Genomic DNA, 14,174 nt, shown 5'->3' on the forward strand with positions numbered 1-14,174 from the left:
GCAGTGCTGTCTGCCGCGGGGGTTCTGAGGACAGGATTCACGCCTCAGGCAAAGCAGCGCTGTCTGCCGCGGGGGTTCTGAGGACAGGATTCACGCCTCAGCAAGAGCCCCCTGGGGCCTCCAGCTGAGAAACCAGGGACCCCGCGACACCGCTGGCGGTCCCGGGCCCACCTGACCCCCCGAAACCTCCTCTTCCGAGTCTGTCAGCCCCATGGCCAGCCCGGGCCCAGTGGTGCCAGCGCTCACCCCTCCTCCCCAAGGCGGGGGAGCACTCTCGGGCCTCCTCCAAGGTCAGAAGGAGAGACGCTCGTGGGCTTGATGCAGGTGGCTGGAGGTGTTTACTTTGGTTCGGTCGCTCGGTCGTTCAGTTGTGTCCGACTCTTGCAGCCCCTTGGACTTCAGCCTGCGGGGCTTCCCTGTGCGGAGGGGTTTGGGCCACAGGCTTTGCTGTGAAACACGCATGGGTGTAGCCCAGGGGAAGGGACGCGCCCCTCGTGAAGAGTGAGAACGCCTGTGCCCAGGCTCCTCTCCGCAGGGAAGCCCTCGTCCCTCTGGGCCTGACGCCCCCCAGTCACCCTGTGATGGGTGATTTTGTACTTGTCACCCAAAATAGCATTTTGGGGACTTCAGCGAAGCATTTCAGCAATAGACGCCCCAGCATCTGAAATAGGGCAGAGGCTGACAACAACCTTTTGAAGGCCTCCAGGCACCACGTGTGGGGCCACTGGTCAATGGCAGCAAACCCAGGCCCGGGGCGCAAGTGGGGGGGCCGCGAGTGGGGCCCAAGTGGAGGGGCCACAAGTGGAGGGGCCCAAGTGGAGGGGCCGCAAGTGGAGGGCACTTGTGTACAATGGAAACTTGGTGTTACAACCTGGATCTGCTCTGAGACCTGTTGACGGTCCCCCCCAGGGATGACCTGGAGCTCCTCCCCACAAGCCAGAGGCTGGCCACACCATTGCCCGGCCAGGCTGGCCCACCCGCTTGAGTTGAACTCAGTCGCCTGATCCCTGGGCAGGCCTGACACCTGGAGCAGGAGATAACTTGCTGGCCCTGGCACCCACTGTCCGGCACCCAGGCCCCGCCCAGAAACTGGCCTCCTGCCTACCCAGCGCGTCTTCAGACCACCCCTCCCCCGAGGGGACCCGAAGGGGCAGGCTACCGGTTAGGTCACCGGGCGCCGCTCAAGGGCCCCCCTTTGTGCGGTGACCAGCCTGGCACGCGCCTTCGCGGTCTGGGCTCAGGGGCGGTGCCGGCGGTTGCGAAGGGGGGTGGGGTCCGGTCCGGCTATGGGGGTCTGCGGGGAGCCACGGCCCTGGTCACCCGCTGCGAAGGTGCGGGGGCTGGGGGGCGGGCGCAGGGCCAGCGGCGGAGGGTGGCCCGGCGCCTGGGCAAGGGCACCGTCCCGGGACGGAGGGGCGGGGAGGGGCGGCGACCGCGCGGCGGGCGGGGCGGGGCGGGGACCGTCGCGGGCGGGGCGCACCTCGCTCACCCTCCCGGGCGCCCCGCCCCTCCGCCCTCGCAATAAGGGGCGCGGGCCTGGCGGGGCGAGGAGGAGGGCCCGCCGCCGCCGCCAGCCCGCGCGGCTGGAGCCCAGGCAGGCAGCCCGCGGCCCGCGCCGTCGGGGCTCCGGGCGCGGCTATGGAGCTGTGGCCGTGGCTGATCGCGGCGCTGCTGCTGCTGCTGCTGCTGGCGCAGCTGAGCCGCTCGGCCCGCTTCTACGCCAAGATCGGCCTGTACTGCGCCTTCTGCTTCACGGCCTCGGCGATGGCCGCGGTCGTCTGCCTGCTGCGCCACGGGGGCCGGACGGTGGAGAACATGAGGCAAGGGGGGCCGGGCGGGCGCGGGGGGGCCGCTTCCGCTTCCCTAACTTTCCCGTGTCCTTTCCCTCCTTCCTGCCGCGCCCGCCTCTCCAGGGCTCCGGGAGTGGCGGGAGGGGGCTGGGGCGGGGGTGGGGGGGTGCGGCGCTCCCTACGCCCGAGGGGAAAGCGGGTCGGGGAGCGCGCCGAGGGGTGGTGGTGGGTGGGCTGCGGCCTCCGGAGCCCGCGTCGCCGTGTCCCCGCACCCTTGCCCCGGGATCCCGGCCAGGGGCCGACACGGAGGGCTTTACAGAGATCTGTCTCTCGGCGCCGCGCAGGGTGCTGGGCCGGCTCCGAGAGGAATGCGGCCGGGCCGGGTGGGCAGAGGCTCGGTGCCGCTTCCCGTGGCGGGGGGTGGGGGCTAGCCGCCGTGCACCGCCGCGCCCGGGGTCTCAGTCTCCTCCCCGCCATCCCGCCCGCCCACCTGTCGGGCGATGAGCGCACCTGTGCTCAGCCCCTTCCTTCCGCTTAGGAAGGTGTGGTGGCTCCAGCCCGCGGAGGTTGGGCGGGGACTGCTGGCCCTTGGGGTCCAAGCTTTAAGCCAGGGGAAAGAACACGGTGGTGGCTGGGGTGTCCCCCCTCCCATCCCCGGGGTTGGGGAGCTTGCTGCGGTAGGGGTCAGGCTGGGCTGACAGGAAGAGATGGCGATCTCTCCCGGGCAGGGGCAGGGGCTGGGGAGGGCATGGTGGCCCGAGAGGGGCTCCTTGGCCCTTTCCCCAGATTCCGATGGGGAGGGGCCATTGCTAACATGCCACCCTGTGGCTTTGGCAATGATGGCCTTTTGGCCGTGGCCTGGGGTGGGAATACTGTGGTCCCTGAGGCCCCCACTACCCCAGCGCTCACAGGGCAGGGGGTGAGGGGTCCTGGCTTTCTGCCCTTCCCGGCCTTGTCCATCCGATGGGCTGACGCTGCCAGACTGGCCTGCTCTGCACAGTTCTCCCTGGCTGTTTTCAGGGATTTGTGGCTCCCGCTGCCCCAGGAATGGGCGGGAGGACTAAGAGTGGGGAAGACTGGTGGGTGGGCCATGGGTCTCCAGTGCCTCCCCTGCCTTCCCCCGCCCCACGTGGCCCAGGGCAGCAACCCAGGGAGCAGAGACCACAGGGGTGGCCCACTTGTTGCCTTACCAGCTGTCTTCCCAAGCAGTCAGCTCTCTGGGATGGGGAGGGCCTGTATCCAGAAATAGGGGGTTCCTCAGGGCTGGGCCCTGCCGGCAGGGATGCTGGCCTGAGTTTGAGGCCCTGGGACCCCCTGCAGACAGTGGGCTCACAGCCCGTGTCCGTTCCACACCTGCTGGGGGCCAGCCAGGAGCGGGGCAGGGGGTGGTTTCCGGCAACAAGGGCTGGTGGGCTCCTCGGAGGGGCAGCTGCCCTCCCACAGCCAGGCCCGAGGGTGGCACGTCTGTTTCTGAGGCAGGAGGGGGCCCTGAGCCTGGCTTGTGCTGCTTGCGGGTGGGAAGCGAGTCCTGGAGCAGGCTTTCAGCAGGCGTTCCCAGTGGTCACCCTCTCTCTCCCTGGCTCTGTGTGGTCAGGTAGCCTTGTCTTTAAAAGGTCCAACTCGCTCTTCCAGGCCTGGGCTTGAAAGCTGCTTCCCCAGGGTCAGGCTGGAAGTCACGGCCACCCTTTCTGACCAGGTAGTAGAACTGGCAGGCCGGCCTGACCAGCACTTGGCAGCCCAGGCCTGGCCAGCCCCGTGGCCTCTGCTGCCTCGGGCTTGTTCCCCGAGCCCAGAGCCCAGCTCGGCCCCCAGTCTCGCACGAGATTCGGGCCTGCTGAGACGTCCTCCTCAGCTCAGGAGGGAGTTCCCCTCCCCGGGGCAGCCCCCGACTCAGGCTCTGCACAAGCCAACCCAGGACATGACGGAGGTGCTGAGTCCTCCCCAGAGAGAGGCAGGCCTAGGGGTCTGGGAACCCACAGCCCCCTTCCCCTGCAGCCCCAGGTCCCAAAGGGTGGGTCATAGTGATGACACCCATGGCTCCCCAGTGATGGCAGAGAGGAGGGTCCCTTGTGAACACGAGTTCCCCAAGGGATGCGGCCGAGGAGGGCTGAGGAATGCAGAGGTCGTGGAGGCGCTGTGTCCCTCTAGGCACTGTGCTCCTCCAGGGACAGGCCCACGAGGACAGGTGAGGTTGGGGGGCTGTGTGGACAGGCCCCCTCATTTCAGGCCCCTCCTGGGTTGGACTGTGGGTGCCTGGCTGCCCCCCTCTCCAGTCTCACCCTGACCTCGGGAAAGGACTCTGCCCATCAGTTCTGTCTTGCACCCCCATGCGCTGGCGGATGCTTCATCCTTAGGGAAAGGTGTTGTTCCTAGTCCCATTTTATGGATGAGCCCTCAGAGAAGCAGCTTGAAACTCATGTCTCCGGGGGTTGGGGCGGGGAGGAGGCAACTGGCAGGTCCCAGAACTAGGACGCGGTAGACCTGGGCTGCAGAGCCCAAGGATGACTTCAAGGTGGGTCTTTTCCTCTGTCTCACCCAGCATCGGGGCTGGGGGCAGCACCGTGGCTGCTTTGGAGCTGGAGACCAGGCTCAGAGGAAGTCCTAAGTTCCAAGAGGGACAGCCCAGCTCCACCCACCGCCTCGCGTTCCCATCTCCTGTAACCAGCAGCCCGTCTCTGTGATGGGGCAGCCAAGGAGGCCTCTGCCATTGAGTTGTGAGTTTTGAGCGTGCTTGGCAGCGCTGGGAGCGGAGGGCCAGAGGCAGGCACTGTTGTGAGCATGCTGGGGCTGAGGCCAGGGACCCCCTCCCAGACTGGCGGGGGCCTGCGCGCCAGGCGAGGCTGGGTCCTCGTCCTGGGGGCAGGTGCCCTTATCAGACCTGCTGGACAGTGAAGAGAGCGAGGCCCAGGATAATCCTGTGTGTTAGAACTGGCTTTGGCGGTAGAATCAGGAAACCAGATAACAGCACCTTAACGCAGAGAGTTTCCTTTCTCACACGTTCAGGTGACCAGGACGGGCAGCCTGGGACCACAGCTAGGCTGCAGGGCTGGGGGCAGGAGAGTGAGGTGCTGGGTCGGTGGAGCCCCCACCCACTTGGAACGTTGAGGATGGGCATCGCTGCAGCCAGGGCCTGGGGCCCTGGTCTTGGGGTGGGCGGTGGGGCAGTCCTCCCCCTGGGTGGACTCCTGCAGGCCCGGGAGCAGAGCTCCTGAGATCTGGACACTGCTCACGGCCCCACCTCCTTCCACCCCACTTCTGAGCCCCCGTTAGCACCTCTGGGCACCTGCAGAGGCCAGCACCCCCAGCTCCTGCCCACCCAGTGTTCCGGCTCATCTGACGCTTGGGAAAGGCCGCTGCCTACCAGGCGGCCTTGCTGGGGCCTCCTGTCCCCTGAGCAGACCGATGGCTCTGTGTGCCTGCCCTCCTGGCACGGCCTTCCAGAGTGAGTGCCACCAACCACCCCCCTCCACCCTCGCCACGTTATAAGGCAAAGCCCACGGGGTCTGGCTGAGGACTTGGCACGGCTTGGCTGAATTAGCTACTGGGTCTTCCTAGAGCTGTCTAGCCTGTGTCGGGGCTGAGCGCAAAGGTCAGCAGGTAGCTGAGACCTGACCTTGAACCACCTTCCAGTGGCCAGGAGCAGGTACCGGCTGGGGGAGGGGCTTCTTCCATCTCCTTTGGAATCTTTTCCTCCTGTGTTGTCGCCAACACAGCCGCTGTCTGTGGAGGGCCCCCCGGCCTGGCAGGTGTCTCAGGCGTCCAGCCTCATCTAGCTCGACCCCTCCACGACCTTCCAGTCTCACAAGTGGAAACAAGAAAGCGTAGGGAGGTCAAGTCCGTTGCCCAAGGTCACAGCTGTGAGAGGAGCGTCAGGGCCTGTCTGACCCAGAGCTGGGGCGGGGTCCGGGTGTCCACAGATGAGCACGGCTGGTCCACGGAGGCTGGCTGCCAGGGCTTCGGCCCCAGGCCCCCAAGAATCCTCACGTTTATGGCACTCCCTTCGAGGCCAGCGGCCCCGATCAGGGTTAAATGGAGGGCTCCTGAGAAAGACCCACGAGGGGTGAGGATGGCGCCTCTGTTTAAGGAGATCACTGCCCCCCTGGGCTCTTGGAAAGTGGGGCGGGCCCCCTTGCCTTGCGGGGACTCTGGCACCAGTCACCCGCCTGGCAGCTGCCTGCAGTGCTTCTGAAGACTGGGCCACCTGGCTTCAGGCAGCCTTGGCTCCGCCTCCCTGGGAAGGCAGGACTGGAGCTGGGGTGCGAACATCCCTGGCACACCTGTGACTCCCGCCCTGAAGCTGGGGCCCTGCTTCCTGTGGGTAGGGGCACTGGAGTCAGCTGGGCTCCGAAGAGGCCTGGGCTGGGCAGGCCTGGCTGCCTGGGGACAGCGGCTGCCCGGAGCTTCCTGCTGGGAGAGAAGGGCAGAGCCCCTCCTGCTGGGGGTGGTGTGGGGGCCAGAGAGCCCCTTCAGGGGGTGAGGGGAGGCCTGCAGAGGAGCTAGAACACCTCACCTGACAACCCTGGAGTTTAGGGGCGGGCTCCAGCCCATCCTGGCTTCCCCACTGTGTGACTCTGGGCAAGTCGCTCAGCTTTGCTGAGCCTCCACTTCCCTGGTGCAGGAGTATATGACCTTGTGGGGTTACTGTCTGAGCGAAACTGGACAGTTGGCGTCTGTCCCCAAGCAGGCTTGGCAGGTAGCTTGGAGCGCCTGCTCCCGGGCGTGGGTGTGGGGCGTCTGTCCCTGTGGTTATGTGCGTGCTGCATTCCAGGCCAGGACAGACCAGCTCTCCCTGCCCAGGGCCCTGGAACCTCTGCACAGCTTGGGCGGCTTCCCTGCTCTTGGAGGAAGCACTGTGAAGATGATACGACGTCCCCACCACTTTGACTGAAAACCTTGACAAGAGGGGACAGAAGGAGAAGGAAGAGCGAGACCCCGTGCCCGCCCCCCTGCAGGGAGTGACTGATGGACCCTCCCTGTGAGGAGCATCTCTTGCTTCTGTCTGCTCCCGGGATGCCCCTTTCTTTTGCAGCTTCCTGTACTTATGTCAGTGGCGGTGTCTTTTGGTTTTGAGTGCAGTTATTTGTAAAATGTAGCGAGTTGCTCCCTGGACCTGTCGGTCCCTCCTGGAACCGTTTGGTCCTTGGGAGGTCTGCCTCAACTGGGGTGGGAGAGGCCCCTGCTAGGCTGAGTATCACAGGATACTGTGATCACGGTATATACAGTATCTTTCATCATCCCCCACCCCCAAATACTGATCCTGTCAATTAGATACAAAAAGAAAATACAGAGAAGTTCTGGAGACGGACGTTTGGGACAGCTGCATTATACACTTGTAAATGGTTTAAAATGATAGATTTTATGTTATGTATATTTCACAACAGTTTGTCTCCTTTTGGCTGAGTCAGGCAGCATGGAGGATCTTAGTTCCCCAATCAGGGAATAAAGCAGGGATCAAACCCGGGTCTCCCTGCATTGGAAGGGCAGACTCTTAACCACTGGACCACCAGGGAGGTCCTTCATCACAACTGTTTGAGAAGAAAAACGGAGCCAGCAGACACCCCCAGAGAGTGACCCACTGTCCTCTCCAGATGTGGTCTGGGACTTTGCCTGTGAGCTTGGCAGGGAAATGCAATTGACAGGTTTGCATTAGAAGTCCCAGGAACCGACCTGACAGCGAATAAGTAGGGATCTTTGCTCTTTCCTCTGCCGCAGCCCTGTCTATCTGGGCTGTCCCCACGGGGACGCTGAGGTGTTCTTTCCCTAATCCCGACCGCGCCTGTGCGTCGGCAGCTTTAGGATCAATTGCCAGAAGAGGATTGCAAATCTCAGGGACTAGGCTTCTTAAGGGCTCTTCTAGGTCCTGCCAACCTGCCCTCCTCCAGAAACCTCTGCGATCTCCCACCTCTGCCAGCAGCCTCAGGCCGTTTCCCGACACCGGCCGACACCTCCCGTTATCCGGCTATCCTCTGCCAATCCGAAGGAAGAGGACAGGGCTTCTCGTTTCAATCCGCGTTTCCTTTGATGGCTAGTGAGACTGCGTGCCTCTGTGTTGTTGGACGATGCACGTTTTTCCTGTTGGTGAATGGCCTGCTTGCGCCCCCTCCTTGGGTCGGTCAATCCTCACAACGACCCGAGAAGCCATCTCTTGGCAGTTGAGAAGCCCGAGGCTCCCCAGCTGAGGTAGCCAGGCGAGGTCTCCCAAGAGTGTCCGGCCAGGGGCACCTCTGAGCCGGATGGGAACAAAGGGACAGGTCTGGCTCGAGCTGGCAGAGGCTTAGCGCTAAGGAGGATGGCCCGGCTTCCAGGTCCAGCAAGGCCGGCTGGCCCGACTGTGAGAGCAGCCGGGGCTCAGCTGCCTCCCTCGCGGAGCCCCTCTCTCCAACCTGTGCCGTGGGAGGAGGAGGGGAGAGAGGCTGTGTGGGCCAGATGCGAGCCTGCCTTTGGGACAGAGAGGCAGAGCCGATAGGATCTACTCGTGTGAGGCTCAGAGGAGTCTTATCCACAGAGACAGAAAGATGCTGGGGCCCGGGGCAGGGTGTGTGTGTGTAACGGGAACAGCGTGTCCGTCAACTTGAGAAGATAAGAGTCCTGGGGACAGACGGTGGGGGCAGTTGCTCAACAACGTGACCGCACTTGAACTGTGTATTTGAAACCAGTTCAGAGGGTAAATGTGCTGCGTGCATCTTACCCACAGTTTTAAAGACACGAGTCTGCCTTCGGGCCAAGGACCTGCTCTGAGCCTCTGCTCTATTGAGAACCGGGTCTGGGCCCAGGCCCTTCTGCCTGGAGTGGAAAAGGCCTCCCTCCCGGTCAGGACTGTGAGGAGCTCCCTGGCGGCTGTGTGTGTGTGTGTGTGTGTGTGTGCGTGCACGAATCTTGTGCGGAAAGTGGAAAGCTCTTGGGTCACCGGGAGCTCACCTTCAGCCCCGCCCCCACCCACGGGTGGGAAGGACCCAGGGGGCCTGCAGGAGTGGCAGAGGAGTGACCTCAAGCCGTGGGCTCCATCGCCCCGTGTGCACGGACCCCTGACTGGCACCTGTCCTGTGCCAAGTGTGTGCGGTGTCAACCTTCCCCTGCCAGCCAGCTACCCAAAGATAGGGGCACGCGTGGTCTCCCTCACCCGTCACCTCCTGCGGGGATAGGCCCCTCCAGGTCACGAGTGCCCAGGGCAGCCTCCTGCCAGGAGCAGGGCCCACGCACATCCTAGCTCCACTGGCATCCTGGTGTGACCTTGAGTACGTGTGTGTGTGTGTGAAACGGGCAGGCTGCCGCTTTGTAGGACAAGGAGGCGTGAAAGCCATGGTGCCCGCCGGGCCGGTCTCCCCAGCAGCAGCTCTTCCAAACCAGGAAGCAGCCCGCAGCTCCTCGCCAAGGTTTCCGCTTGGTACCCACGCTTCCCTCTCTTGGGTGTGGCTCTGCCTTGAGGGACGGTCACTTCCCGTGGGGGGCCCCCTGCCCCGGCCTCCTCTGTGGGCGGCCTCTCCACGTTGGGTCCTTCGGTCTCTGATGCGGCTGACAGCAGAGTTCACCCAGCCTAGGGGTTTCTCAGCCTCCATCCCCGCTGTTCAGCTGGGCCCCCGGCCTGGGGTGACAAGCAGGACTCGGGGGCTGGAGGCTGCATGACAGGTGCAGATCCGGGTACCTGGACGTGGAAGGGGGCGTCCTTCCCACAGCCAGGCGTCAGGGTCCCCGAGGCCTTGCTTCCGTGCGACCTTCATGTCACCGGCTGGGGAGGCGAGGGGCGGGGGGCACTTGCCATCCTGCTGGGGGACAAGACCTGAAGGCGCTCGGAGGGGAAGGCGGGCTCAGGGTCAGTGGCCAGCCTGCCAGGGTGGGCTGGGGGTCTCCGGGCTGTGCGCGCAGAGCCCACGTCACGCCGGGGCAGTGGCCCTCTGCTCACTGGGCCCGTCTCCCCCGCAGGATCATCAGTTGGTTCGTCCGGTCCTTCAAGTACGCATATGGCCTCCGCTTTGAGGTCAAAGGCCGTGAGACGCTGGACGAGGACCGGCCCTGCGTCATCATCTCCAACCACCAGAGCATCCTGGACATGATGGGTAAGGCTGGGCCTCAGTGGGGTCTGGGGGAGGACTGACCCTCCCCAGTTGCCTGGGGGTAGGGGGAGGCTGCTGTCCTACTTGGTGGAGGCTAGACCCAGCTGAGCTGGCAGGCGGGGGTTTGACACTGGAGGGAGGGACCCGCGCCTCCCTCCGGCGGGTAACAGGACTGGGCAGCCTGTGTGGGGCCCCGGGCCCTGCTGCAGTGCCCCCCCTGCTAGGAAGCTGAGGCTCAGAGGCCAGACAGTGCCCAGGGGCCAGTGGTACCCGAGGCCTGGGGCTGGCCCGCTTCTCCCTGGGGAGCGGCCCCTGAGCTGCGCTGTCTCCTCCTGTCCCTACCTGGCATCTGGCGCCCACAGGCCTCATGGAGGTCCTCCCCGACCGCTGCGTGCAGATCGCCAAGCGAGAGCTGCTCTTCCTGGGGCCCGTGGGCCTGATCATGTACCTGGGGGGCGTCCTCTTCATCAACCGGCAGCACTCCCAGACGGCCATGAGCGTGATGACCGATGTGGGCGAGCGCATGGTCAGGGAGAAGGTGAGTGCCCGGGGCTGGGGCGCCCGGCGCTGGGGACACTCAGGCCCAGTTGTGGTGTCAAGTCGGCCCCGAGGGTGAGTCCCTGCAGCAGAACACGCCTCATCGCTGTGTGTCTGTGAATCTCATATGGAAGAGCCAGGCGCAGGGCCTCGGTTGTCAGCGGTGGTGGTCTCTGCTGAGAAGGGCGGTGGGTGCCTCCCTGGGCGGCCTCTGGCTTTTGGGTACAGCCTCCTGTCTCCTCAACAGCTCAAAGTGTGGATCTACCCGGAGGGCACGCGGAATGACAACGGGGACCTCCTGCCTTTCAAGAAAGGAGCCTTCTACCTGGCGATCCAGGCCCAGGTATGTCGGGGCTGCGGCCTCCTGGTGTGGCCGGGGCGGGAAGCGCATCCGGGCTGGCCTACGGCTGACAGTGACCTCCCGGCCGGCCGGGGCCACTGGCGCTCGGGGACCACCTGCCTCTGGACAGGCAGCACCTGTCTGTGAGCTGCCGTGGAGGGCAGTCCCTGGGGCCCCTGAGCGTGAAGGCTGGGGCCTGGTCAGCCCAGGACCAGCTGGAATGACGCTCATCACTTCCGTACCTGCCCACGGAGCTTCAGCACCCCACTTTCCCGCTGGCCGGGCGAGGGGGGCTGGGGTTGGCGTAAAGAAGGCCCGCTGCCTGGACTGTCAGGAGGGCTCTGCCAAGGTCGCGTTCAGTCCCCCCGCACCCCTCGCCAGGGCAGGTTCGGGACTGAGCAGCGGCTGGGCGGTGGGGGGTGCACCAGGGCTCACAGGGGCCAGGACAGAGTGAGCAGAAAGCTTGGCATGGGCCTCGTGCTGCTCTGTCCTTGACTTCTGGGGTCCCGGGGATCTCGGGGGGATGGCAGGAGAGGCTTGGGGCACGTCCCTCCGTGGGGTGGGGCTCCGGGTGGGTTCGGGTGCCTGTCCTGTGCTGGGGGCTGAGCGCAGGTGAAAGCCCTCGGGGTTTGGGGAGCCTTTCTTCCTGCCTGGTCAGAGTCAGGCTGCCAGCTGGGCAGGGCTCTGCTGTCTCCTGGGCTTCACCTGTGAGAGGTGGCCCCGAGCAAGGCTGGGAGAGCCTTCCTTCCAGAAGCTCCCAGCCAGCGCCGGGGGTGGGGAGTGGGGGAGCTGGAGGGAGGGGTGGACGGGGGCGGGGACGGGAGCCTGGGCTCTGATGCCCGTCCTGCCCGAGCACGAGGAGGAGGACACCCCGGCCGCAGGCCCGGGGCCGGTGTCTCTTCCCTTTGTGGTGGAGAAGGGGTCACGGGGGTCATGGGAGAGAAGAGCGGAGCGGAGCTTTGAGGGGTGGTGGGGCCAGGGCAGTCTCAGCCAGGACGCCAGGCAGCGTGTTTCCTGTCAGTTCCCCCCACCCCAGGGTTAATGATTACTCCAGGTGCCATTTCCGACACTGGAACCACCGCTGAAGTCACCATTGGACTTGACCCTGGTGTCTTCCGGGAAAACCCGCAGGCCCTGCCCCCTCCCCTGGCTGGAGCTGCCCCCTGGGGTTGGGGGAGAGGCTGGGAAGGAAGAGATGGGCAGAAAGACCTCAGTTATCTCCTCTGGCTAAACTGGACAGGGTCCTGGGTCATCTTGGGACCCTTGGGGGGTGTGGAATGTGAATCCAATGGATGTGTGCCAACCCAGGAAGTCTTCCTGGAGGAGGGGATACGTGGGTAAGGATGTGCAGGATGAGTTTATGGACTCGGGGCCACCCAGGGCACGAAGGGTGTCCCAGGGCAGCGCATGGAAGCACCCTGAGGCACCCAGGCACGAAGGGTGTCCCGGGGCAGCGCATGGAAGCACCCTGAGGCAGGGTGGTATGCCTGCCTGGTGGCCACAGGGGTCGTGGGGGCAGGCAGGGTCTGCCCACAAGCTTGTCCCTGGGATCAGGCTCCACGGTCGGGCTGGGCTCCGTCCTCAGGCTGCCACGTCTGCTGTCCCCAGGTACCCATCATCCCTGTGGTTTACTCCAGCTTCTCCTCCTTCTACAGCTGTAAGACGAAGCTCTTCACTTCAGGTAGCCCCCCCCCCCTCCCCAACACACACCTGCCACACAGGGGCCCGCCCACCCGATCTCAGTCCCAGTGACACCCGGACCCCGCTTCTGGGGGGCCACTCCAGGCCGTGCCCCTCAGTGACTGGGGGAAGAAGGAAGGAGGCCCTGCCTTGAGCCCCAAGATCAGGGCTCCCAGGGGTGGGTGGAGGCCCAGCTTCTCACACACGGGCCGGGCCTTGCCCACAGCTCGGGGGGCCTTGAGGGGCGCACTTCCTCTGCCCAGGGTGGGCTCTGAACCAGTGCATCCAGCCCTGACTCTCAGGCAGCAGCCTCCCGGGGACGCCCCCCATGCCCTCTGCCACGGAGCTTAGGACCTCCCTCCACCCTTCTCTCCAGACCCCCACACGAGGGTGCCTGGCACCCAGGTGGGAAGTGGGGTCCAAGGGAGAAGCTGCCTGCCGCACACCTGGGTCCCCGAGGCCGCCTGCAATCCAGGGCTGCCCCAGAGCCTCCTGGGGGAGGGAACATCCTGGAGCCTAAGCGGTCCTCACAAGGGGGCACGCACTCGTCCATACCCCTCTGAATGTTCCTGAGAGCATGTGAATGCCTGCATCAGTGATTCTCAATTAAGAGCCAACCGCCAGAGACCGGGGTGTCTGGAAGAGCCCGGTCCAGCCCAGGCCCTCAGGAGGCTGGCAGACAGCCAAAATGGGGGGAGAGAGGCCCCCCGCAGGAGCCCCCCAGGCGGCTGACGCCCCCACCCTGCCCCACAGGAACCATCCAGGTGGAGGTGCTGGATGCCATCCCCACCCGTGGCCTCACTGTCGCCGACGTCCCCAAGCTTCTGGACACCTGCCATCAGGCCATGAGGACGCACTTCTTGCACATATCCAAGACCCCCCAGGAGAACGGGGCCCCCTTGGGGCCCGACGCCCAGGAGGCCCAGTAATCGAGGCCTGGGGCAGGGCGGGACCTGGATGGACGATGGACAGAGGGCCGCCCCCCACCCACCAGACACCACTGTGTCCCCTCTGGCCGTCACCCCCTGGAAGCGGGCCCCTCTTGTCACTGCCTTGGGTCCAGGCCCCCCGATGTCCCTGCAAGGGAGAGTCAGCCCCCCAAGCTCTGAGGGCAGGGCCTCGCCCACCCCTGTGCCTCCGGGGTCTGGTGTGGGAGTGGGTCTGGACCCCCATGGGCTGACAGGGCAGGGCCGAGCTGCCCGGCCCCACCCTCCCGCCCAGGCCTGCATCAGGCCCTCAGGGAGAGGCGGGCTCGGGGGCCAGGACGCCTGGTCTCACGCCCCCAGGTGGCTCATGCCAGCTGGGCCTCAGGGAGCCACAAAGCAGGGTCTGCGGCTCCCCCGGCCCTGGGGAGCGAGTCTGCTGAATGGGTACTGTGCTCGTCACTGTTTTTTATAAACGAACTCTTGGAAATGCCTGCTGAATCGTGCTCACTCAGAGGGTGGGCAGGGCTGCCTCGGGTTCCCATCCTCAAGCTGCCCTCGCTTCCGGCGCCCCTGGACGAGTGTGGAGCACCCCCAGCCGTCACCCTGGGCAGTGTTCCTGCTGGGGTTGGGGCCACGGTGATCCTGGAATGTTTTCTCCTACTGGGGGTGGCAGGCACGCCCAGGGGTCCGGCAGGCACGTCACAAGGAAGCTAATGGTTTGCTCTCTGGCTGCCGGCTGGGGGTGGGACCAGCTGGTCACCTTCACTGAAACCACGCCCTCCAGCCCCATTGGAGTGAAAGTCGCTCAGTCGTTTGGACTCTTTGCGACCCCATGGACTATACAGACCAG

General features: G+C 65.1%; 1 protein-coding gene across 1 annotated transcript; it reads left to right on the forward strand.

Moving 5' to 3' along the window:
* Positions 1 to 1,506: 1,506 nt before the first annotated feature.
* On the forward strand, positions 1,507 to 13,814 carry AGPAT2 (1-acylglycerol-3-phosphate O-acyltransferase 2). The gene is made up of 6 exons (XM_070378731.1): positions 1,507 to 1,820; positions 9,711 to 9,844; positions 10,204 to 10,379; positions 10,626 to 10,721; positions 12,327 to 12,399; positions 13,152 to 13,814. The coding sequence occupies exons 1-6, from the start codon at positions 1,639 to 1,641 to the stop codon at positions 13,325 to 13,327; spliced, it is 837 nt and encodes a 278-aa protein (XP_070234832.1). The 5' UTR covers positions 1,507 to 1,638; the 3' UTR covers positions 13,328 to 13,814.
* Positions 13,815 to 14,174: the final 360 nt, after the last annotated feature.

Source organism: Bos mutus, chromosome 11, assembly GCF_027580195.1.
Source record: "Bos mutus isolate GX-2022 chromosome 11, NWIPB_WYAK_1.1, whole genome shotgun sequence".
Taxonomy (NCBI): domain Eukaryota; kingdom Metazoa; phylum Chordata; class Mammalia; order Artiodactyla; family Bovidae; genus Bos; species Bos mutus.